Genomic DNA, 25,616 nt, shown 5'->3' with positions numbered 1-25,616 from the left:
GGTTTAAATTAGTTTATAGCTTTATCTGTGAAATACAAACACTTAACAGGTACAGAAAGTTGATGGAAAAGTGACTTATGTCACTTGTAGCAAACAAGGAAACTGAAAAGTTATGGAGACTTATCAACTGAATTAATCATTGAACAAAAAATTGGTAAAGTTATGAGAAAGTGATTTAGTGAGTGAACTGTAACGAACAAAGGAACTGGTAAATTGATGGAAAAGTGATTCATGTCACTGAAGTGGTAACGAACAAAAAACATTAAGTATGTTTTGATAATTTGGCATTGGAAACTTTTACAGCTTTTGACTGCGATAACATCAAATTCTTCAAGCGAACTGACTCGAAATGGTAACGGATGCCAACATATTCTCTTATTAGGTAAGGGAGATGGTGATCACGGTGTAGGGGAGAACGGGGTCAACTTGGACACGGGTCATATTGGACAAAGACCCTAAGTGCTACTTGTTATGGAAAAAAATTTGTTTTTTTTAATTTTTGTATAGACTGCAATGTTTAACGTTCTAGAAAAAATATTGATTAAAATCGAATCATTATTGTTCTTGTTATCGCAGAATTAAAAAAATTGCCCTGTTTGATGTAATATTCTTCCCTATTACTGTAAGCATTTTTAAAGTGAAAAACAATACAAATGAATATAATAATGACATGTGAAATAGCCAATTCATTTTTTTAATGATTGATAAAAAACTTAAATTTTAATGCCTTTCCAGTGTTAAGTTATTAACGAAATATTAAATAGCACCGGGTTGGGTCATTTTGGACACACAGTTTTGGGGTCATATCGGACAACTTCGATATTGGAGTGGGAGGTGCTTGTGGAGAAGCCATATACGCCCGTTTGTTTACATAAAACGGTTGTTTAGTACTACCCTCTTTGTTTTCAAAACAACTGGCTGAGATTTTCACACTACATGTAGTGTTTGACGGAGTTCGGTCTAAGCCTTAGTAGCGATAGGACGTGTCTGCAAAAGCTCTACAGTGACTGAAAAAAAAAAAAAAAAAAAACTATTCCAGGCCCCTGATAGGTTTCTACTCACCCCCTCGCCCAACCAAATTGCATCACCATCATTTACCTTACCCACCCTTCTGAGTGCCGCACACTATAGAACCGCGCCGAGTGACAATACAACAATGGATCGCCCATCCCTACGCTCCATTGCAGCCCACCCCGCAAAAAAGCGTGTAACAAAGTGTCCGAACTCCCCCCGTAATCGTCAAGCTGACTGACGGGAACTCCAACTTCAGGAATATCTCCATAGGGCAACGTAAAAAACTACATGAGGACATATTCCGTGCCGCAGGAGAAACAAAGGACTCAACAATCCTAATGGGTGGGGACCTAGCTATATATGCATTCGATGAAGACCAACAATCCTGCCTCCTAAACATGAAATCTCTACAAGGAAGACCGGTCTCCTGCCCCCTCCCCCTAAGCTCCACTGCTAACAAAGTAGGGGTCATCTTTGGCGTTCCAACCAGCGACTCGGTAGAGGAAATACAGGAGGCCTTAGCGGACCAACAAGTTATTCAGGTTAAACGGTTGCCTATACGTGGGAGACCAAATGACCCTTCGGAGACAGTCCTCCTCACCTTCTCTTCATCCCTACCCGAGAGGGTAAAAATAACGTCGATGAGCTACCAGGTACAAATCTCAGTCCCAAATGCATATAGATGTATCAAATGCTGGCGTCTGGGCCATACCGCAGCCCGATGTGGCACCACTCTCGACATCTGTAAAAAATGTGGCAAATCACACCCCCAGGAGCGAGACTGTTCGACAAGATGTGTCAATTGCGCAAGTTCTACGCACGAATCCAGTTGTAACGAGTGCCCAGCATACAGTGAAATGAAGAAAGTGCTTAAAATGGCGTACCTGGAAGGTATTACGGTGTCAGAAGCCCGCTCAAGAGTCGCCAGCCTGGCCAACGCCTCCACCAAGAGGATCGCTCGGCCCTCCAACCAAGATTTCCAACCGCCACCGGAGATAAGCTCACTGCAGGCTCAGGTGCTAGCGCTTAAAGAGGAAATGAGACTCCTCAAAGAGTCCGTTATTCCCAAAATCACCAAGGATATTGGAAGCCTAGCCATAGAACTGTCAGAAACAAAGAATAAAATTGACCACTTTAGCACACGCTTTGATGTCTTGGAGAAAAAACAAGAAGAAAACGCGTCTCAGCAAACGACAAGGTTTGACAGCGTGGAACTGATGCTCTCCAACATCTCCACACACCTCATGTTAAACACACCCAAACGACAGAGCCCGATACAATCTAGCCACAAAGCCATGCAGCCAACTGGAGCCGAGCGCTCACCATTATTGCGCCCTGCCAACTACATGCTAAGCAATCCTATATCACCATGGAATGACGGCACACATGAAGACATGGACCACACATCTAATAACTATGACTAACATCCCATCCAACAATTTCAAATGCATACAATGGAACGCAAGAGGCCTGTCTAAAGCTAAACTGAAAGAATTCCGCCAACAAATTTCCATTCTAAACCCAGAAGTCGTTTTGTTAAGCGAAACTCACTGCTGGAACAGTGATTTCGCCCCCAAGTTTAAATCTCACCACATCCTCAGGAAGGATCGCCCTAATAGGTTAGGGGGAGGAGTGGCCATTCTCATCCGAAAATCCCTTCAGTTTACGCCCTTACCCATAACCACGCCAGACACCGTTGAAGCAATCGGTGTCAGCATTTTATGCACCAACAAGAAGCACATCGACTTTATTTCTGTATACATCCCCAAAGACGACTGTGAGACAGCCGACATAGAGCTCCTACTAAAACGAGACAACGACTTCCTAGTAGGTGGGGACCTGAATGGCCATCACAGCCTCTGGGAACCCAATGGCGCCGAAAACAAGGCCGGCAAATCTATTTATGAAGCCTTAATTAACGACCCTAACGCCTGCCTCATCACACCACCGAACTTGAACACTCGGATAGATCCAGCATCCGGAAAGTCAACGACGATAGACCTGACTCTCACCTCCTCTCCACTTTCTACATCCGCGACAATCAACACGGGTCCGTACATGGGCAGCGACCATCTCCCTGTGCTCATCACGCTGAACGCCACCCTGTACCGACAGATAGGTCGGCCAGCAAGCTGGATCCTAGACGAAAACAAGTGGTTGCTATGGAACCAACAGATAGAAAACCAATTTTGCAACCGAGACTTCTACTCCATTAACGTCCCACAAGTGGTCACAGCAACCTTCATAGAAGCCATTGATTCCGGCAACATCCTATGCTTCAAAAAGACAAACCCGTCCAGACAACCATACAAAGGACAAGATCCAGCCCGCCCCTGGTGGAACGCTACATGCCAAAAGCTGGTAAAAGAAGCCCGGAGGGCTTTCAGAGTGTGGAAGGAAGCACCCCTATGCCCCAATAAGCGCACAGAGTGGAAAAAAGCGGAGGCGAAAAAGAGGAAGACCATCATCTCCGCGAAAAAACTGGCCTGGACAACGTTCGTATCCAGCCTTGGCCCCAACGACCAACCAAAAATGTGGTCTTTCGTGAAGAATATGGTGGGGAAAGGTTCCATACCAGCCGTTGAAGGCTACTCAATAAGAATGAACAACAAGAATCACAACACCCCAGAAGAAAAGCCGGAACTCTTTCTCAGCATTTTCAGCGGTGTCCATCCCAGTGGCATCCCAAAAAACAGTCTCCTAGAATCTCGTATCGTCAATGGCCTGATCGCACAAACTCCTAACCGTCTCAATGACGCCATCACTTTTGAAGAACTAGATAACTCCATCCCGAAGTCCAAAAGCAAGGCAGTAGGTCTCGACTTGATCCGGAATGAGATGCTCAAGAACCTATCCACCGCCAACAAGTTTTATCTGCTACATCTCTTCAACAGGCTGTTTGCCAGTGGGTATGTCCCTGAAATATGGAAGAGCGCGGTGGTTATACCGCTCCTAAAACAAAATAAACCAGCCGAGGACCCCAACTCGTACCGGCCAGTTTCACTAACCTCCTGCCTGGGAAAAATGCTTGAAAGAATCCTAGCCAACCGGCTACACTGGTTCCTCGAATGTAAAGGCCTCATAAACATAGCCCAGGCAGGCTTCAGAAGAGGTTGCAGCACGACGGACCACATCGCCCAGCTCGACAGCTACATAAAGACCGGTTTCAACCAGAAAAAGTGTACTGTCGCCACTTTCTTAGATATCAGTAAAGCCTATGACTCCATGTGGATCCAAGGCCTCATCTACAAAATGGCGAATCTAGGAATCACAGGGCAATTCCTTGGCTGGGTGCAAGAATTCTTAACGGGACGTAACATGTGTGTGAGAATCGGCAGCATTGTATCCTCATCAACGCCAATAGAAAACGGAGTACCCCAGGGGGCAGTCCTTAGCCCCATCCTGTTCAACATAATGCTCAGTGATTTCCCTCCGTCCACCCCGGATGTCAAAACCCTTCTCTACGCTGACGATGTTACCCTATGCTCGCAAACAAACCAACCGGAGGATGCGGAAATCACATTACAACCTGTCCTGGATCAGGTCCGCCGTTGGGGGAAAAAATGGAAGTTCAAATTCTCAGCAGAAAAATGCGCAACGGTAGTTTTCACGCGAGCCTACAAACCTGGAAACGACCCCCTACTTTTCCTTGACGGACATCGCATTCAACCCCAACCCGTGTTTAAATTTTTGGGTGCATGGTTTGACGCAAAACTGCTATGGAAGACCCACATCAACCACGTAGCAAACCGGTGTCTGAGGCTAAAAAACCTATTCGCAATAATGTCCAAAGCGAAACCAGGCCCGGCAATCGAAACGCTCATCATGCTGTACTAAAGCCTTGTCCGTAGTGTCATGGACTACGGATCCATAGCTTACGGTAGCTCTAGCAAGTCTAACTTTGCGAAGCTAGATGTGATTGGCCGCTCTATCCTTAGGACGATCCTTGGCTCGAGACAATCCACACCGGTGGAAATCCTGTACGCCGAAACAGGCACAGAACCCTTCCTGTGGAGAACCAGATGGTTAACAAGCAAGTACCTGGTAAAAATGAGCCACAAGCCCCGCAACCCAATGTACGAAATGGCTAAGCAACTTGTCACTTCCGAAGGGGTTTGGAAAACTAGAAGCACCCCCGGCTTAATGAAAGAATACGAAGAAATTAAAGGGCTAGGGATCAAACTTTTCCTCCCTCAATCAGCGCTACCATCAGAATACTAATACCCGTCACCTAGCCGACTTCCTCCGTGCAGAACCGCTTGGTTCCCCTTAACCAAAAAACAGGCAATGGCGTGTAGAACACGGACGACGACTCTTTTCTCAGCCCTCAACCAACAAATTCCACCCTCCACGATCAGGGTCTACACAGACGGTGCAAAATCAGCTGACCCCAACAAAACAACATGCGCGGTATATATACCGTCCTTAGGTTTTGAAAAAGCGTGGACCCTAACCGCAGGGTCTAGTATCTTCACGGCAGAACTGAACGGCATACTGCAAGCGCTCAAGCACATATATAACCTCGACGACCACCCTCCTGAAGTAATAGTGTTCTGTGACTCGAGCTCAGCAATGCAAACAGTAGCATCATCCTCGTTATCTGATAATGAAGCAGTCACAAGCACCCGCGAACTGATCGCGAGCCTCAAATCCAGCGGTACAGGGACGACACTCATTTGGATTCCGAGCCATACGGGGATAGATGGAAACGAGAAAGTGGACAAACTAGCTTCAGAAGAGTGTGGCAATCAAAACAGCAACGTTACCACCAACCGACTATCCCCAAGCGAAATTATATCTACGATCAAATCCAATTGGGCCGCGAGCTTCCTCCAGAGTCTACGCTCGTGCCAAAAGAGCTACATACGAATGAGAACCAGGCTGGGCACCATAAAGTGGCACCAACACAACAATCGGAAGGTCGCTATATGCCTCCACAGGTTAAGATCCGAACACCACTACCTGAATTCCTTCGCCCACCGAATCGACCAGGAGGCCGATCCTAGCTGCCGGAACGGGTGTGAAGCCATTGAGAACAGCCAGCACGTCCTAGTAGCGTGCCCGAAACATGAAGCCCACAGGCACACCCTGCGCCAATTCATGGACGAAAACAATTTGCCCGTCAACGTAGACACAATAATAGGCCTCAACCCTACTGTGGATCCATCGACCCAATTTAAACTACGGAACGTGGTTGCGAAGTTCCTAAGCCAAACGGGCATCGTCGACATAGTTTAGCACGTCAGATACTGATAAGGGCTAACGTCACTCCCTTATGTAAAAAAAAAGAAAAAGAAAAAGAAAAAAAAAGAAAAAAAAAGAGAAAAAAATAATAATCTGAAAAATAATCGCAACCTACCAAGTTATGGTTCTACCCAAGTGCCTAACTCGCTTTCCAAAGTGGCTAAACACGCCATTTAGCGCCAGAGTGACAGAGCCAAATCATCAACGTTGGATTTCGTCACCTGAAAAAAAAAAAAAAAAAAAGTAGTCAGTTCTCGACAATGTAACACTTGCAACTATATACTGCCAGCATCATAAGGGGAGATAATCGAAGTAACAGTTACGGCTGACAGCAACCTGTGGGACGCAAAATGCGTTCGCCACCACTGGAAGAAACACCATATAGCAGTAAGGTAGCCCAGCACGAAACAGCAAAACACCTCAGGAAACAACAGCACAACAACATCCTGGTCACAACAACCACACAAACAAACTGCCTATAAAGCAAAATATCAATATTTACCTTAGTGAACGCCTACACTACCAAGTCACAAGAAGGAGTCTCAGCAAAATCCGAACACCACAGTCAACGAGCATCACAGTCAAATCGCCACCAGCCAAACCACGCGACTGATCCACGTTTAGTCGGCGCGGCAGAACCAACACCAACGCCACCTACAAACTAGATTCCATCACACACCCGCCAGATACTCGGGCATCAAACACCAGGCCTGAGAGAAAATCCCCATCTCTCCCTCCTCTCCCCCTCCCCAACTTGCTTAAAAAAAAAAAAAAAAAATTTTTCCCTTTGGAAACCAATTTGTGCGACTGCGTACGCCGGTGCGGAAGGTCTTCGTTGTACAGAAGACCAGTTGCTGCAACAGCAGCACAGCACCCATCCCCTAAATCAAATCAAATCATGTAGTGTTTGACATTTATCGTTTCTTTTCAACGAAACATTCTGCTAAAAATAAGATATCGATTACAAATCGATACTCGATACTCTGTTAAGCCCTCCCATTTTACTCTACCCGCCTACAAATTGTCCATTTCAGCCCCCTATTTCGTAAAAATGACATAACTCTCTATTTTTCATTTCTATTGCAAATATTTCAATATGAATGAATAAAATATTGAATAAGCAGTCTACCCATATTTTTTTAAAATTTATTTTATGTCTCCTTATGAGGAAAACTGGCAGTGTCCAATCTCACACCGTCCCTGCCCAGTTTCGCCCCGCCGTTTAAATAAAAACTAAAAAAAACCGACTTCATTAAAATCCTTATAACTCGTTTATTTTAAGACTTAAAAATTACAAAAAAATTGTGGAGTTACCCAAGAAGGTGCTGCACCATTAACTAAAAATAAATATTAGAAAAAGAACATAGAAATCTAAATAAAGAGGAAAGAAATTTTTTGTCCAGTTTGACCCCGTTCTCCCCTAAACATTTTTCTTGCAGGTGATTTTTTGGGATTCTCTGCCACCATTATCCGAACTGAGTGAACTCCCATCTTACTCAGTTTTTGTAGAAGTTTCTCGATTGTATTCATGCAATCCCATCGTTTCCCCAAATCCCATTTTACAGAATTTTCTTCTGATAATGCAACAGAGGCTGCAGCAGCCTTTGATTTTTGTTTGCCCTCTTCCGCCACTCGGCAACACAAACTTCGACCGAGAACGGACTATGAAATATAATTTTTCGTGACCGGATCTTCTATTAAAAACAAATGGTGGAAAATACTATTTTACACTGAAGTAATCCGTGAACGGATCAGGGTCCGATTATTTAAAGAACACTTAGAATTGTCCGTGAACGGATCTCTGACCGATCTCAAAAGTTTTGAGCAAAATACAAGAAACGAGTTCAAAGGGGGTTTGGATGGCCTGATCGGACATAGATCCGATTTTTTCTGCTAGAGGATCCGTTTTTCCCGACAACGAGATCGGAGCATAGTCCGTTCTCGGTTGAAGTTTGTGTTGGTATTGGTATTGGTATTGGTAGTATTTAGGTGCACGAGTGCGGCCATATATGCCGCAGTCTTGGCCTTCTAGTATGAAGGCCTCACGCACCGGCGATTTCTTGTTCCAGTTTGTGGTCCGGCATCCACAGTTGGTTGATAGCTTCATAGGGGGGGTTGTTGTGGGGACATCTTGTGTTGGCGTTGGCGGTTTTGGTAGTGCCCTACCGGTGAGTTTGTTCGTCTCGTTGCTGAGCTGCTTGGTCAGACGGTCTCGTGTGCTGGTGTCGTCTGGTGTTTAAGCATGGTCTCGGCCATTTTCTAGTTGTGTCCCCTGTGTTTGCATCAAATTGCGTGCGTTTGTGGTGATTTCCTTGTTTGGGTTGTGTTTGTGTTGTTCTATTTTTGTTTTGGTTGGTGGCCTTGGGCTAGAGGTTTGTTTTGGTGTCTTTACTTGTTGTTTCGTTTGCTAGGTATCTTTGTTATAGGGATTGGCGGTACGGCGTTGGTGTTTCGTCGAATGTCGCCCCACATGTGTTCAGGTTTTTTTTTTTTTTTTCTTCTTCTTCTTCTTTTTCTTCTTTTATCTTCGTTTCCTTTGTTTGCAGTTTCCGGAGCTGTTGCTGTGCCTTTGTTGTTTCCCTGGTCAGGGACTGGGATTGGAAATTCATGATGGTCAGACGCATCTGGTTGTTACATCTGCATACTATCACTGCCAACCTCCATGGTAATTATTTTTGCTTTATATAATATTTACGAGGTTTGTTTGGTTTAGAAATTTGGCTAGAGCGTCCCTTATCTTGCATTGTACTGTTGTATCTAGTGCCATGTTTAGGTCGAGTAGTGAGTCGACATTGAGGTCGATGTTGTGGGTTGCCAGTAGCTGGTGGATTTTTTGGCGATGGTTTTCTGTGTACGGGCAGTCGATTAGTATGTGTTCGACGTTTTCGATCGCCTCGCAACCTTCCCGACAGCTTGGGTCAGCGTCTTTATCCACCCTGTGATTGAAAGAATTCAGGTAGTTGTGCCCTGTTCTTAGCCTGTGAAGGCATACTGTTATGGCTCTCTCCTTGTGGTGAAACCACTTGGTCAGCCCTGTCCTGGACATAGTCTGAATGCATGCTTTCCGGCATGTCTTGAGATAGAGGAGGTGGTCTTTCCTCCATTCTGCCTTTGCTATTGAGATTTTTTCAGATGGGGAGAGCTTATGGTTAGCTTTTGCTCCAGATGGTTTTGTGCACTCGGTTTGCGCCAGCCTGTCCGCCACTTCGTTGCCTTGGATGCCCACGTGACTCGGTATCCAGGTGAGCGATGTTTGTGTCCCGCTGGATTTGAGGCTGGATATCGTTTCTCTAATCCGGTGTAATGTCTCGTTGTTTCCTGGTGTGGTGGACCCAATTGCTTTTACCACCGAGCTAGAGTCGCAGAACACCCTCACCTCTGGTGGGTTTTCGTCAAGTTTGTATGTGTAGTCAAGGGCTTTGTGTACGGCTATCAGCTCCGCTGAGTAGATGCTTGCTTGACTGTCCATGGTCCACGATTGGGAGACATTTCTCGTTGGGATGTACATTGCGCATGTGGTCGTTTTAGAGGTTTGCGATTTTGCCCCGTCCGTGTATATGCACAACGTTGTTGTTGGTATTTGCTGGTGTAGTGTTCTGAATCTCTCTACTACTGCACCAGGATTAGCTTTTGCTTTGTTCTTTGTAGTTGGGAACCACAGTGTCTTGCAGATCATTGGTCTGCAAGGTAAGGGGTAGTTGTAGCTTGTGAATGGTGGTGGTGTGTTCTCGAACGTGGATAACCCCAGCCGCTGGATGTACCGCATTTCGTTTATCAGCCCCGGGGTGCTTCTCGTCGGGTATTCCATTTGGTCGTCGAATAGTTCCTTCGCCGTATTGTACATCGGGTTGCGGGGTCTGGTGCTCAGATTGATCAAATATTTTCTGGTTAGCCACTTTCTTCTGGTAGCGATAGGTGCAGTGTCTGATTCTGCGTAGAGTATCTCTTTGGGTGTTGAAATTTTGGAGCCCAGTATGATCCTGATTATGGCCCGGTGGACTATATCAAGTTTTTCTAGGATGGTTTTACTGGTGTTGCCATAGGCTATGAGACCGTAGTCTATTATGCTTTGGACTAGGCTCTTGAAGAGTAAGATGAGTGTTGGTGTGGAGGGTCCCGCTTTGGTGTTCGTTAGCACCTTAAGCAAGTTCTTGACTCTCATGCATTTGGCGATTACTTGTTCTATCTGTTCTTTCCACAGCAGTTTGTAGTCGAATGTGACTCCTAGGAATTTTGTCGATTTTTTTGGTTGGATCCTATGGCCATTCAGAAAGAGTAGCGGGTCATCCCCTGGTTTATAGGCGCGCGTGAATGTTATCATTCCTGATTTGTCGGGTGCAAATTTGAATTTCCATTTCCTTCCCCATTTATAGGCCTCGTCGATAGCTGGTTGTAATGTTGTTTCGGCGTCGATCGGTTTTTCTGTCTTCGTGTATATCATGATGTCATCTGCGAATAGCATCGTTTTAATATTGGGCCGGTGGTTGGGGAAGTCCGACAGCATTATATTAAATAGGATCGGGCTTAACGCTGCTCCCTGGGGGACTCCATTCTCCACTTCCTTTGCTGTTGAGAGTTGGTTGCCGATCCTTACGCTCATAGTTCGGCCCGTAAGGAAGTTTTTTGTCCAGGTGAGTATGTGCCCTGTGATTCCCAACTCGGCCGTTTTGTATAGTAGGCCCTGTGTCCATACCGAGTCGTATGCCTTTGAGATGTCCAAGTAGACGGCCACAGTGGAGCACTTTTTGCTGAAGCTCGATTTGATGGCCGATTCTAGTCTTATAATGTGGTTCATAGTGCTGCACCCGCGTCTGAAGCCTGCTTGATCAATGTTTATTTTGGATTTGGTTTCTAGAAACCAGTGTAGTCGATTTGCGATCAGCCTTTCCATGGCTTTGCTTAGGCAGGAAGTAAGCGCTACCGGTCTGTACGAGTTGGGATCCTCTTCCGTCTTGCCTGGTTTCAGGAGGGGAATTATTATCGATTCCTTCCATATGGATGGGATGAACGCGTTCTTGAATGATACATTCATTAGGTGCTGGAGTGATTTTTTGTTTGCGGATGACAGGTTCCTAAGCATCTGATTGTTTACCAGGTCCTTTCCGACTGCATTGCTTTTTGATTTTGGTAAACACTTTTCTATCTCCTCTATTGTTATTTGGTCGTTGAGTGTGTTTTGTGTGTCTAGCCGGGATTGCCTACATATTGTCTCTTGATATGCGGTGTTGTTTGGGATGCCAGTCGGATGAGCGGAGCTGAAATAGTTTACTAATATCTCGGCTTTTTCGCTGGGGTCGTTGGTGGCCATACCATTGTTGTTGATTGGTCGGCCATCTGGTGTATGATCTGTTCCTTTGCCTGTCATGCTTCTCACGAATGACCACATTTTGGTTTGGTCCTTCGGTCCTAGGTCTGAAATAAAGTTGGTCCAAGCTTGTCTCTTTGCTGCTAATATCCCTTTCTTTTTCTTTGCTTCCGCTTTAGTCCACTCTGACCTCGCTACAGTGGATAGGGGGAATTTTCTCCATGTCCTGTATGATTTTCTTGCATTTTTTACCAGGTTTGCACAGTCCTCGTTCCACCACGGCCTTCTGGGTTCCTGATTGGTGGTGCCTTCTGATCTTGACTTTTTGAAATTCTCTTCATTTGCTTTCTCCAATGCGTCCGAAAATATTTGCATCGCCATTTCCGGGTTCATCGTGTGCGCGAAGTTTTTGCTACCCAGGTAAGATTCTATGCATTGGTTCCATGTTCCCCATTTCTTGTCATTGAGGATCCATGTTGATGGCCGGCCGCTTATCTTGTTTGGAGTCGCGTTGAGAGTGGTGATTAACGGGAAGTGGTCGCTACCAAGGTGGGGGCCTTTTCTTACGGTTGTTGTGGCTGCTAGTCTTGGTGAAACGAAGGTAAGGTCTATTGTTGATTGTTTGCCTGTTGACGGGTCTACTCGTGTTCTTAAGTCCTTCGGTGTAATTAGGCATGCATTTTGTACTTGGATAAGGGCTTCGTAAATCGAGCGCCCAGCCTTGTTTGGTCTTACGTCTGTTTCCCATGTAGTGTGGTGGCCATTGAAGTCTCCAGCTGTAATGAAATCATTATTGTGGTTTATTAGGTGCGCCACTTCTTCTGTGTCGCAGTCTCCCTTTGGAACATAAACTGATATGAAGGTAATTTGTACAGAGTTTGTAAACATAATCTTCACCCCGATTGCTTCAACGGCGGTGGATGTCTTGACTTCTAGGGGGCTAATTGCAGTGCCTTGTGAACTAAAATCGCCACTCCTCCTCCCATTCTGTTGGGGCGGTTCTTCTTGAGTATGTGGTACGATTTAAATTTAACATTATAGGTGTTGGCCCAGTGGGTTTCACTGAGCAATACAATTTCAGGGTTGGTAATGGACAAAAAATCGCGAAATTCTTCTAACTTAGATTTTGTAAGTCCTCTAGCATTCCATTGGACGCATTTGAATTCGTTCGTGGATCGGTGATCTTGTGGTCTAATCATCTTGTGGTGAGTTTAGTTCCATGTTGTCTTCATTGAAGTTAAAGATGGGGCTGGTTGACCTATGGGGTAGCCAAGGTGAGCCCCCTATCCCTAGCGCATTGGCCGTTCCCAACTGCTGGGAATGGTGCGGAGGTCTATATTGTGTATTTATTTGTGGTCCGCTGCTTTTGATTAGGCTGGTTAGGATTCCCTCCAATTTGTCGAAGCCAGCCGTTTGTTTGTTGGTCATCTCTACTTGTTGTTTTTCGACGTTGTCGAACCTCGTTATTTTGCCATTTATTCTAGGAAAGGTCTTTTCTCTCATGACTTTTATTTCTTCCTGCAGGGCTTTTAGTTGCTCCTTTACTGCTGCCATCTCTAGGTATTGGCTGGAGTTTAATGAGTCTTGAGTTGGCGAAACGGCCATTGGTTTTCTAGCTGGCCCATACGTCCTGTTTACTTGCCTGGCTCTGGCTTCTTCTATTGGGATGCCTTCTAGGTATGCCATCTTGATAATTTTTTTCATCTCTCTGTATGACGGGCATTCATTGTCACTTGATTCATGTGAGTCGTTGTTGCAGTTAATACAGTGTGTTGAGCAGTCCTGGTTTTGTGGGTGTGGTTTGCTGCACTTCTTGCCCGATTCTAGGTTAGCGTTGCACCTTGCAGTTGTGTGACCTAGTTTTCCACATTTATGGCAGCGGTATGGATTCGGGATTGACATTTGGACTCTAAAGCTCATGGATGCTAGTGTGACTCTGTCTGGGATGGTGGCGATGAACGTGAGGACTACTGTTTCCGACTGCATTTCCGGCTTGATCCTTATTGGTAGCCTTTTCACCTTAATGACCCCCTGTTCTTTTAGGGCCTCTAGGATTTCCTCTTCCTTGTTACCTACTGGGATCGCGAATATCACTCCATTTTTGTTCATTAAAGAGCTATTAGGGAGCGAGCAAATTACGGGGCGGCCTGATAGGGTTTGAAGATTTAACAGTCTGGTTTGTTGGGCTTGGTCGTACGGAGTCACCGATAGGTCTCCGCCTCTTAAGACTAGCGCATCTCTGGGGTTCCCGGCTGCTTCAAAGATAGTTTGGCGAAGGGATTCTCGTTCCATTATGGAGATGTTTTTAAAGGTGTGTCCGCCATCATTGAATTTGATAATTACGGGTGTTACGCGCAGTTCTGGGTGCCGTTGTCTTTTCGTGGGGGGAGTGGGATTTTGGGCCATATTTCTTTGTCTTGTGGGGTGGAATTTACAACTATTTGGGTACCTTGTCGCTTGCAGAGCGCGCCTTTTCTGGCCACAAAGGAGGACGGGTAACCACGATTGATTTTACTTGCTTATTCCTTCAGGGAGAACACTTTTTACGTCTAGACACTACGAAGGTTTTTGTCGAACTCGTTCATGAAATTATCGAAGTTTGTGTTGATCCATCACAACGAAAACAAAACGTCAAAACACTCAATAAAACAAAACAAATGAAGGCGGCAATCCGACACAAATTTTTCGGATTAGGGCAGAAAAATGTGGGTGCGGAAAGCAGAAGGCTATGAAGGAGGGCTTAAGGGTAGGGATAGTGTGGGAGCCAATGGGAGGGCCGGAATAGTCCCACTGGGATGTACTGTACGGGTGACGGTCTCGACCCTTTGAGACCGTCTCGCGGAGACCAAGTTTCAAGAGACTGGGATAGCGCGAGAGTGTACCTTTCCTATTATATCGGGGTTATAGCTTGGAAGGTAAGAAAACGTATGAAAGATTAATGGAAGATACTTTGCGAAAATGGCGCCATCTATCGGGGGAAATCTCATAAAAAACGTGGGTGGGTTGAGATGAAATGATGAGGAATTCCGTTTTGCAAGAATCCCTATCGGGAAATTTGAGCGAACTCCAAGAGATTTCGTTTTTTTTTCCCGATTTTGACAAAAATGAGAAGGCCTTCCCACTTTTTCATTTTTTACTAAATTCTAAATCTGGCCAAAAACATATGGTTTCGATTCAAAATATGACAACGATCATCATCATGAAATTGACTTCATTTTTTCGTGGGAGCTATAGCTTTTAAGTAATTGGAACTCAAAGTGGTTGTGCTCAAAACCACTTTGATTCCGTTTTGTTCAAAAATTGCACAACTACCGAGAAAACTAAGATTTTAGCCAAAACCAGCGTTCAATTTTTGTTATATTAAGTTAGGTTTGATCAAATTGCGAGTCAATGCTTTAAGTTTAACTTTTCTCGTCAAAAAATTCATGAGCAATAGTTAGTCATGGAGCAACGTCAGTGATCTGGCCTTGCATCATCATGCAGTTCTGAGGTTCGAATCTTTGCATTGTATCATCATTATAAGTTTACAAATTAAAGGAGATTAAGTTCCTTGCCATAATACCGAAGTAACTTCTTCGGGGTATTGTTTCAAATGCTGAAATGTAAAGTACCTTCAATTAAAAAATCTAAGCCTGTGAGTTTGCGCTTTTCTTTGTATTCGTTAACAAAGTAAAGAATTTATTTCTATATTAGAATATTGAAGTCGCGTATTCACTATTCCGTGCAAATTATGATAGGTATAAAACAGAAGTTAGGTTAGGATAATCATATCTTTAAATTACTTTACTGCCGGCAATCTTCGTTATTGATCATCGGTTGCCAGAGTCGAAGCGCTTCCATAGTTAGAAGGCATTTGGGAATGCGTATCTTCTTTGGCCGGGACTTTCTCTTCTTGCTGCTGCTTAATGTACTCAATATCCCGATGCAAGACTACTAGTGATACGAGGAATAGTACAGCACCCAATATATACTCACCGGGGAAAAACAAGTAAAGTGTATCTGTGGACAACGAGAAACAGTGTTACATATTTATCTTTAAAAATGAGAATGTTAGGACTCACTTCGCAACGAATCAACCTCTCCGTAACCAGCATTGATGAAAGCTCTCTTCACCGAAGGCACCAAAAGGGGCATGTTTCCGCCAATATTCGAGATTATAAAGAAGTAAGCTGCTACGGCAGTTGTTCGAACGTCAGCTGGTACTAATTCCACGAGTACCGCAAGAGCTACGCCAACCCACATTTCACCTACGAAATGTAAAAATAAGTAAGCTCCAAAACAAAATTTAGCTTTTTTTGTTCTAAGAACCTATAATGTAATTGGGTAATAAGCTAAAATAGCAATAGGGTGGATCAAGAAACAAGACTCCAGCAGCGAAGGGAGATGACATAATTTGGCTAAGCGCCAGCACCCAAATTCTGCCATGTGGCCCCGTTCGTTTAACAACGCGGTCCGAAATAAAACCGCCGAAAACAACACCTGAATTAACAAAAACAGCAAAAATAGTTTTGAGTGAATTTTTTATAATACAGACAGCGTTTTCATTACCAATAGAACCACCAACCACTGGGATCCAAGACATCCATGTGCCAATCTGAGTCGGAGTTTGTCCAAGTCCATCAAAATAAACTTGCGTATTATACGCCCAAACGTACCCAGCTAGGGAAAGATGACGATGAATTTGATTCAAGTTAAACAGAAAATAAAATATATTCTGTATACCAGCATTACGGATGGAACTCGCAATGCACAAAAGCAACAGCGATGGCCGCATCAGTTTGAACATTTGCTTGAATTTCTCTTTGGTAGATGTTGCATTTCCAATGGAAGACTCTATTTTTGTTGTTGAAGGCAGGTTTTTTTGGCCACGTTTCGGCTCTTTGACCGTCAGCAAAATGATGAAACCAATTACAATTCCTGGAATTCCAGCAATGATGAAAGACCTTAAGATAAATCTAATATTGTAAAAATCTAGTGTGCAAAATGTATTCCGCGTGGCATTACCAGCGCCAGCCTTGGTTATTTATATTGGCATCGGTAATAAAATTGCCAAGAGCATATGACAAGGAATATCCTGTGTAAATGCCCCAGTTATAAACACCCATCGCCAGGCCCCGCAATTCTTGTCCAAAATAATCAGCAATCAAAGATGTAGCAAATGGAGTGCATCCCGCTTCTCTACGGAATTTAAGAAGTTTAACAGTTTTTTTAGTTTATAAATAGAAGATAACTGGGAGGTTTACCCTAGTCCCAGGCCAAATCTTAACAAAGCCAACTGCCAATAGCTAGTTACAAATCCAGACAAGAGGGTGCACACCGACCAGAAAATTAGGCTGATACCAAGCAGGACCTGCATATAAGTAAAAAACTTGAAGATAACATGTAATTAGCCGCAAAAAAACATCTGATAAATAAATAATCATCAAGTTCACAGCATGTTATGCTACACAATAAGGTACTAAATTACAATTGTTAGTGACTTACTTTTCTGTTATAGAGGTCAGCTGCAATACCAACAGGGATGGCAGCAAAGGTGTATATCAAGATGAAAATGGGTCCAGCAAGAATTTGATAGTCAAAACCTTGCCCTGTATAGTCCCATTTACAACCTCCAAAAATTGTTTCATTGTATATAAATTGGGTACAGCTTTGATTTAAAGACCAGATTATTATTATGAGTCACTAGATGTAAACCACTACACAAATACCTAGATTGATTGGTAAGCTTCTGGCAGGCAACTTGAGGACTTGGAGAAGCAGCTGATGTGTTGGTCATGCATCCTTGGTCCCCGTAATGAATTTCCTATAGGGAAAACAGATGAAGTGTAAAAAATTATTTTTAATTCTTTCTCATCAATAAGGAAAATACAAAATGTTTGCCTGTGCTAAAGGTTTTGTTACTATGGCCAGCATGTAACGATCCAGTTGATTCAACAGATAGGTTATCAAAAACAGGAGCAAAACATAAATGCTGTAAAGATTTTGCTTCGAACTGAGAAAAGAAAAAAACTTTGCTGATTTTTCAGAGGTATTCATGTCCAAACTGGGAGAGATCAAGGGTTCTGTGACACTTTCCTCAGACTCCTCGAACCGTGGAGTTCTTCTGCTATTAAATGAAAAATAAGGGCAAATTTAGTTAACATATTTCAGTTAAGCCAATTTTTCAAAACAAATGTCAATCACGGAAGTAAAAAGCATGTTCTTTTAGAATGTTACATAATGATCTAAGAACCAGTGAGCAATTATTTTAAAGATCTCACCTATTTGAACGGAGTGCCATTTTTCACAATGACTAGAAAAATGTGGTTCTTAACGGAAGTTAGTTAGGAAGTTCAATACAAAAACGAACTATGTAAAAAAACCGTTGCAATCGTTCATAAGGGGAGGATATTTTTTCTAACTGGCATTTGTCAGTATTTCTGTTTATAAATATTTTTTACGTAAGAGTAAATCGTCTGATTCTACCACTAGCGCCACTAGATATCTACTAGTTACCACAATAACAATAACAGAAGTTCCATCTAGCGTTAGATGTGAGAAGCTAATTAGGCTGGTTACGTAACATAGCAAGTACCTCGGAAAAAGTATGTATTGTAGTTTAATGTAGGTACGCATGCAAATTTTTTGTCTTATTTCATCACGATAATTTCCATTTATATACGCTGCACGCCAGAAAATACGAATGTTGTAGCTCGTACGGTTTTTGAAACCCCTGGGTTGATAAAGACAATTAAGACTTTCTAGGGGTCCTCCTTCTATTACCTCTCAAACATCACCACTAGCAAGGCTTACCGTCTGGTTGAAAAGAAGAGAAACTGGTTGCAAATGCCCTTGACAAGCGGGCCGAGTAGCTACAAAAGTGACGCAAACCTACGTTCTCTACAAAGTTTTATTTTCGTTTTCTCTGCCAGTCTATGTGGAAAGGGAGTTGTAAAACTCTTTTCTTAATATGATGTAACTGGCTCTTTTGCGATTTTTTAATCGGGGCACTTTCTATTACTCAGTCAACGTCCCCGTCGGAGCTCGTTCGATTCAAATTGTTTTGTGAATGGGTAGAAAACAGGGCTTAATCAATTGGAGAACAAAAAAAGTACAAAGCGCCGCTTGAATGAATTTGTAATGATCTGGAGTAACCCAACGAAATCTAGTAGGCAAATTGGAGAAGCCGTGCTAGGCGGTCGTGAACTGTACGGTGAAAGTTAACTTAAAAGAAGAATTGCCACCGACTGCACGAAAGTGAAAGGGGATTCACGTTACGCGGCAAAAATATTAAACTGCGGAAAGCAAACTAAAAAATAAGTAAATAAAAGTGGGATCTTGCGGTGGACATCTATGTAGCCTTGAACGAACGCCTATTCAAGAAAAACCCATAGTCATCTTATGACGAGAAGACGCTCGTTTTTCGGGAAATGACACGACCAGCATGTAACATAAAAGAAGATTTGTAAACTTTCGTTAACCAAAATCTTTTCCATTGATTTTACCTTAACTACAATATAGTTTAAAGCATAAAAAAAAATACTCGACCAATTAAGATTTTACTGTAACTTGCATTATTAGTATTCCCTTTAATTAAAGGCGACAATTACCAAGATAAACTATTACGAGAGCTAAAAATAGCACCTATAAATGTTGATGACAAATAGTTGACTGACCTGTTAATCTGACAGTAAAGACAAGAAACTATGGAGCCAAACTGGATTGCAGACGGGTAGTCCGGCACAAGGGTGAATAGGAGTCCTCCAAGACCAAGAGCTCGAGTCCAACTGAAAAACGTCTTGGTTAAAGCTTAAAACTGTATATACAAAAAACGGCTCGTTCTGAGCATTGCGGCGCTGCTTTTTTATTTTCTCATCGTTTCTATATTGCAAATGTGAAATGACAACGTCGTCTTTGCTTTTGTTTTTCTTTCGTCTCTCCTAAGCGACCGAATTTCAAAAATTCCTTGATGCGCTATAATCTAAAGGTCATGTTGAAAACGAAGCCAACTTTAATCCAGCCGCAAAGAGACCCTTCCGGCGTACCCTGTCGAATTTTTCTCTTTTTTCTTTTTAAAAATAAGATAACCTCTGGTTGTTTGACCTTCTTAAAAATAAGATTGGACTCTCAAACAAGAAAGAACCTTAGGGTGGAGATTCAAACAACGTTTTTGCAACCTGCAATTGCTGTGACCATGTAGTTGGTAGTTGCAACATAACGGTAAAAAGATCCAAACGAAGATTTCAATTTTACGACCTCCTCTCGCGCATCCCATTTTCATTTTTTTTTCTCCGACTGGAACCCTCTCCAGAGCTTAAGGCATTCGCTGTTGGTGCCCTAGCAGGTCGTCAATTAAGCATTGCAACACATTACGACGCAGACAGCGCCTTGGAGGTGGTTTGAAACAAAGTAGTAAATCAAACGCGATACGAAAGCACAGTCTCCCGAGTACAGTTTTCTTTTTTCAAAACAATCTAACGGCATCATGTCCACGCCATCTAGTATTGTATTACCTTGCATCAAGATACATTAGCACGTCGGAATCTTGGAGCGAAGAAAAAAAAAAGGGGGCTTTCAAAGTAACCATTCCACATTTTCGGAAGCAAATTGGAGCACGCCTTACTGCAATAATTTGGCCAACACGAGCGGGAACATGCTGGTCAATACCGCCAACACTTGATCTTAATAAAAGAAAAGGGTCGAAAAGACGCTCATTACCTGAGGCTGCGTATTAAAGAGAAGCGCACAAGAAAACGGCAACAATAAAATAACCGTTTTCCTACCTTTTGAAAAGGAGCAGGCGTTGTTACATAGATCCATGGTGCACGACTGGTACCAAACTGTTAGATTTCCATCTTCCAGGTCCTGCTGACCGTTGCGGTACAACGGCTCGTCGGCGCAACTGCGGAGAACCGAATTAGCGCCACCTGTAAGAAATATCAGCGATGATTTTCGGACTTGATAAAATAAGACTTTGTTTATAGTTTACTGATCGTCTTCCATTGGGTTTTCTTGTACGTGCAGTACGCTGTTTTCCCATCGTAAGCGTCGGGACACGTAATGGATGGCAACAGTGTCCGGTTGCCAGTTTCGCAGTCTTCGTTCCAGTCAACGTCGCTCGAACTGCAGATGTAACATTCCAGTCCTACCTGGCAAAATGTTTGTTTACTATTACCTCCACTCTTTAAATTATGGAATAATAAATGAATCCACTTACCGTCGCTGAGCGTAATGAAGCTAAGAGCAATCACCGTAACGGCTATAAGGATCTTGATTGAAATGTTGAGATGCATTGTAACTGTAGTACGAATCCTACACGGGACTCGAGACAATTCAACGTGGAATGTTCGTTGGCAAGTTCGCTGCAAATTCCATCTATGAAGCTACAAGGATTTTCTTATCTATACAAGCGCGATTATCTTATCGCGTTAAGTATTATTTAAAAGCCCCAAAAGAATAAGATAGCCAGTGTTTTGGGGTCCAGCTTCAACGATTGAACAGCGTTAATTCCGCTCTGAATTTGGCTGCCTCGTCACCTGCGGAATACCAGTGTTTGAGAACATCCAGGCGGATACGTGAATAACTAATAACGAAACTGAATCCTTAATGATTGCTCAGTTTTCATTCGTACATTTACGTACCCGCTCACGTACCCTATCAGTGTTACACATAACTTTTCGTAAGTTTTACTATGTTTGATAAGAGAATTGTCAGCAGTTCATAGGAGACTTTCAGGGAGATACATTACGGATCAATGGTTGCATAAAGAAGGCACCTAAAAATTGAGGACTAAACATAAGGAAGTCAAAATGGCCAGCAGAAGAAGACGTGTGTCGCAAGAATGAGAATCTGAACAATAGAATCTGAAAATGAATTAAGACCCTTGCATATTTTTCAAGCTGGTGAACTAACCTTTCGAGTTGTTATAGAGAGATTTGTCCCAAACATCACCATTGCAGAGATCTTTGTTGCACGATCGATAGGATAGAGTTGCAATTCCTAATTTCTTGTCCTCAAAACCTACGTTGTTTGGCATCCAAGCCGAATCTTCGCCGCAACCACGATAAATCATGCTGAAAACTGAAATGCGTTTTTGGTTAACACTAACTTGAAACTAGAACAAATTATTTTTTCGGGATATTTATACCTAGCCCAGCATCGAGTTTGATTTTTACGTAGTCGCAAAATTTGGTTGTGGGGGACAAGTTTGTGGTTTGCTACGGGACACACCCATTTCGCAGTCTAAGTTCGTCGCCATCGAGTTTGATTTGCATTCGTAGCATTTGATGCCTTCGTTTAATCAATTAAAGAAAATGTGCTTTTCATTAATTTTCAAATCAGAAAATATTCGTTAACTTCTTTGTTTTACTCACCCTGGGCATGCGACGTCAAACTTAGGAGAAGGAGACCGCCCAAAACGGAACGCACGCTCATTTTCTTGCACGCTCACTTGCTAGACTGTATTCCGGATAAAACTAAACTTCTCACCAAACAAACCGTAATGTCCGGATTGCGGTTGAGTGTTGATAAGAACTTCACCATTGCTAGACTTTGTAAAGCCCGAGAAACTTTTTATTTTCACTCACCAAATGTATACGTAATTAAGTTCAACATAAACGGAAACAGTACGTTAGCGCTTCGAGGCATCTAAACGATAAAAAAAAAAAAAATAACACAAACTTCATTTTTGGTACCTCAAAGTATCGCCTAGTCAACCCGGACGTATTTCACGATGAAAAATCTGCCTGAAAAGGAGAATAAAATAAGTGGGCTCCACAAAGGAATTCACGAAAAGGCGACCACACCCAATTTGCGATTAATGTTTTAAAAAATTTCAATTTATTAAATGATGATTGTCACGAAAACGTCGATTAGAAAGAAAACACCGGTATCTCGATTCGCTAATAGTGTTTTAGCTAATGCCTCTATATCTATCTATATGGTGAAATATGCTTCCGAAATAAACATGGCGGGACGCGGAGGAAGTAGTTTTCAAAATGAATTTATACGTTGTTTCCCAGGATGGATGAAACGAGACCAAGGAATGGAAGCATCAGTGGATTATCTGTAAAATAATAATGTTACAAAATAAACAATCATTAGACAGGTGCCCACGTTAGAACTTACAGTTCGTCTTCGTGCCTGCGGGTGCGCCGTTTCCCGGCTGCCGGTTGAAATCGTTTTGGAAACCGCCATTAAACCCAGCACCAGCGAATCCTCCAAAACCGTCATTGTTGTTGTTGTTAGTGTTGAATCCGAATCCGTTGTTGAATCCGGGGAAATTGATGCTCGGTCCAAGACCGTCTCCAGTATTGCACAGATCGGTGGAACACGACTGGGATGAAGTGGACACGCCCACTCCGTTACCGCCGACTGCTCCGGCAAAAGCAGATTGACGACAACCTCTTGAATACGTTACTGTCCTACCTTTGAGAGAGAATTTCAAGATAGATTCGTTAGTTCATGATTGCTCTTAAAATGTTTATTACGAAAATTAGGATCGGGATAAGCTGCAAGTGTTCGTGACTCACGCTGAAACCAACTGCCAATACTTAATTAAGGGCATTCTTCAATTAATGGACTCTGCAACGTCATTTGCCTTTCTGAAGGCTAAACATGTGTGCACAATGTTGGCATGCTCACTACGTTGTCATGGCAACTATACGAAAGTGCATCGTGCAACGGCGAAGCAAACGAACCGAAGCATGGAGAAATAAAGGAAATGACTGTTATTGTCGTACTCACCGGAAAAATCGGAACGTTCGGTGCGTAGAACGTTGCACATTTCGTTGGTGGCACACGTGATACGATTGGCTCGGGTCGGTTCTCTGCCACACATTTCATTATCCCGGCCTTCGCACGAATAGCATTGTAAACCTGTGCATATCGAAAGCCGAAAGAAAACATCGGATTACAATCGTTTTGTTTCACATTACCAAACTTTGGGCATCTCCTTCTACTCTCGGACAAAAAATCTACACCCAACAGGAAAACTTTGCGTCATTGTCGACCTTGGACGGACTTTGCACGACGAGATTGTGCAACAGCCACCATGAAGTCAAACCACTTGGTTGCACCATAAACTATTGAAACAATCAAAAATGGGATTGCAAACTCTTACCTGAAACAACGTTGATCGTCATCACTAAAACTGCTACGATGATTGGTACGGTTGAATTCATTTCTGTCGTTTGGTGAACTTCTTTTACTGCGTAAATAGTTCGCGTTACAACCTACTGAAACCTCGAACGCTAAATGACGTCTGCTGTTTGTTGTCTGCTACGGTTGTTGGAAAGGTGGTTCGAACGCTGCCTGCAGTGAACTGATGGCCTTAGGGCTTTTACCTGAATGTTTTGAAGTATTCCTAAAATGGACAGAAGGAGGAGCTACAAGCAACTCAAAATGTTTTTTTTTTTGCTTTTTTTCTCACCGTCACGTTCTTATGTAGTGTATCCGCCAGTGACGTGTTTGCTGAGAGCATGCACTGCTCCCTGCGACGTGTAATATATTGGACGGAAGAGAATGAGTCACTAAACAGGAAGTTCCAAAGGTTGGAACCATATGTCAATTCATTCCCGTCTTAGTTCCCTTAGGTCCTTATTTATTTTTCCTTTTTTTTTTAGGGTCGTAAAAATAAACGTTAAAATTTAATGCTGGCATGACCCCGGCTGAAATGACGATTTTCAATTGGTATGCAAGTTTTCATTATTGGCCGGAATTATGCATTTTCTTGAGCTATGTATCCATTTACAACTGAAAGCAAGCCAAAAATGGCTGTTATAAAATCGTCGATAGTTCTCGTTAAGGATTCTACATTAAGCAATATCATATTCAACGGCATGGGGCTCTTATCAGCCCACCTGAATCCTTAACTGGCGGGTCGCTTCGACTCCCCGGATATATCCTTTTACGTCAGAATATTTGAAACTGTTCCGGTGTATTCGTATTATGGCACTCTACCGGCTACCAAAATAAACATGTTTGGTTAATAATGTTCATCCTTCTTATCGGTTTTCTGATAACGGATTACCAACAACTACTAAAAGGACGCCCACGAGTAACACGGAACGAAGTAATGACTACGACGATATTGTGCGATCACTTCTTTTGAAAAACAAAAAAAAAAGGGCAGTTGGATGGGGAAAGTTATTCAAACATAATGTGACTCTCTTTCAGAAGAATTTAAACCTCTTTAAGTGTACATTAAAGCGTATTTTCTGAGCAGGATACATAAACGAAAAGGAAGACCACATAAGTTTTTAAGGAAGTACGCCGAATTTGCTGGTAATCGTTGACAGCCTTCTTTTCGCCTTCTCTGTTCGGCCTCTCGTTACGTCTTTACGCTTCTACGCAATGATCAAGTTACATCCTTCTCTTTATTGATCTGCAAAGAACGATCGTAGAGAAGGCTCTTAACACAATAACACTGCTTTGACAAAGATCTGGATTGTCTTAAGCTGGTTGCTCGTAAGGTGTTAAACAAAGAGCCATTCGTTTCTTAGACGAAATGTCATTTAGCTCTCTTCGTTCATTAGATAGAACACAATTTTTGAATGAGCACAACGGAAAAGAATCAAAAATAAAAACGTGCCGTGACCAGGATTCGAACCTGGGTTACTACGGAATTGCTAGCCCCACAACGTAGGGTCCTAACCACTAGACGATCACGGCTTATGAAACTCGATTGGGTTTCTTTTAGTGACCAGTGTACTACGTAGATTGAATGAGGATTGTCTATTTGTGTGTTTCTCGTATTCAACTTACCGATTACCTACAACTTGTTAATGTACTATGAATGTACAAGTGCCACATCGTAGATACGTGCCCGTGCGATGTTGGGAATCGGAAACGACGGAGAAACGCAATTGAGCGTGGTAAAATTATTCACGGGCGGTAAAGGCAAAATAAAAATTGAAATTCATAGTGTATGATTAAGAAATCAAATATTTAACCTATTGCCGTGGAATGCGATTGAGGGGAAGAGAAGGGGAGAGTAAGCCCTGCAACAAGGTTAATATGTAACGTACTTTAGGAATGCAGAGATAAAAGCAATAGATTGTTCGAAAAAAAAGAG

At 42.9% G+C, this 25,616-nt stretch overlaps 3 protein-coding genes, 1 long non-coding RNA gene, 1 other non-coding gene and 2 pseudogenes across 10 annotated transcripts; 1 reads left to right on the top strand and 6 right to left on the bottom strand.

Annotated features, from left to right (window-relative positions):
* The first annotated feature begins 4,797 nt into the window (after positions 1–4,797).
* On the top strand, positions 4,798–6,418 carry LOC116923310 (annotated as a pseudogene).
* Positions 6,085–6,978, bottom strand: LOC123473735. Its single transcript, XR_006648041.1, has 3 exons — positions 6,761–6,978; positions 6,374–6,479; positions 6,085–6,219 (listed from the first exon to the last, which is right to left on the bottom strand). It is a non-coding gene; the product is annotated as an uncharacterized LOC123473735 (long non-coding RNA).
* An 8,224-nt stretch (positions 6,979–15,202) lies between these two features.
* LOC123466255 (MFS-type efflux pump MSMEG_3705-like) lies at positions 15,203–19,372 on the bottom strand. 5 transcript variants are annotated; one of them, XM_045175723.1, is made up of 11 exons: positions 19,219–19,372; positions 17,444–17,669; positions 17,272–17,366; positions 17,048–17,210; positions 16,807–16,931; positions 16,568–16,741; positions 16,286–16,506; positions 16,112–16,222; positions 15,872–16,042; positions 15,625–15,810; positions 15,203–15,562 (listed from the first exon to the last, which is right to left on the bottom strand). In XM_045175723.1, the coding sequence occupies exons 2-11, from the start codon at positions 17,597–17,599 to the stop codon at positions 15,366–15,368; spliced, it is 1,599 nt and encodes a 532-aa protein (XP_045031658.1). In that variant the 5' UTR covers positions 17,600–17,669; positions 19,219–19,372; the 3' UTR covers positions 15,203–15,365. The 5 variants fall into 5 exon arrangements, with proteins under 5 accessions (XP_045031658.1, XP_045031659.1, XP_045031656.1 ...); XM_045175724.1 differs by having other exon boundaries at positions 17,444–17,666; positions 19,219–19,329; XM_045175721.1 differs by lacking the exon at positions 19,219–19,372 and adding an exon at positions 17,824–18,065 and having other exon boundaries at positions 17,444–17,666.
* A 658-nt stretch (positions 19,373–20,030) lies between these two features.
* LOC123473977 lies at positions 20,031–20,999 on the bottom strand. Its single transcript, XM_045175726.1, has 4 exons — positions 20,760–20,999; positions 20,532–20,687; positions 20,326–20,469; positions 20,031–20,223 (listed from the first exon to the last, which is right to left on the bottom strand). Exons 1-4 carry the CDS (start codon positions 20,833–20,835, stop codon positions 20,162–20,164), a joined length of 438 nt encoding a protein of 145 aa, XP_045031661.1. The 5' UTR covers positions 20,836–20,999; the 3' UTR covers positions 20,031–20,161.
* Positions 21,000–21,156: 157 nt separating this feature from the next.
* On the bottom strand, positions 21,157–21,976 carry LOC123473976 (annotated as a pseudogene).
* A 382-nt stretch (positions 21,977–22,358) lies between these two features.
* LOC116924592 (keratin, type II cytoskeletal 2 epidermal) lies at positions 22,359–23,873 on the bottom strand. Of its 2 annotated transcripts, none has more exons than XM_032931099.2 (4): positions 23,664–23,873; positions 23,288–23,419; positions 22,670–22,969; positions 22,359–22,607 (listed from the first exon to the last, which is right to left on the bottom strand). In XM_032931099.2, exons 1-4 carry the CDS (start codon positions 23,722–23,724, stop codon positions 22,546–22,548), a joined length of 555 nt encoding a protein of 184 aa, XP_032786990.2. In that variant the 5' UTR covers positions 23,725–23,873; the 3' UTR covers positions 22,359–22,545. The 2 variants fall into 2 exon arrangements, with proteins under 2 accessions (XP_032786990.2, XP_032786991.2); XM_032931100.2 differs by having other exon boundaries at positions 22,685–22,969.
* A 1,257-nt stretch (positions 23,874–25,130) lies between these two features.
* On the bottom strand, positions 25,131–25,213 carry Trnah-gug. Its single transcript is given in 2 exon segments — positions 25,131–25,165; positions 25,177–25,213. It is a non-coding gene; the product is annotated as a tRNA-His (tRNA).
* Between the last annotated feature and the right edge of the window lie 403 nt (positions 25,214–25,616).

The sequence above is a fragment of the Daphnia magna genome, linkage group LG6 (genome assembly GCF_020631705.1).
Source record: "Daphnia magna isolate NIES linkage group LG6, ASM2063170v1.1, whole genome shotgun sequence".
NCBI classification, from domain to species: Eukaryota; Metazoa; Arthropoda; class Branchiopoda; order Diplostraca; family Daphniidae; genus Daphnia; species Daphnia magna.
The sequence above is the reverse complement of the archived record's forward strand: the minus strand, read 5'-3'. Positions and strand labels throughout refer to the sequence as shown.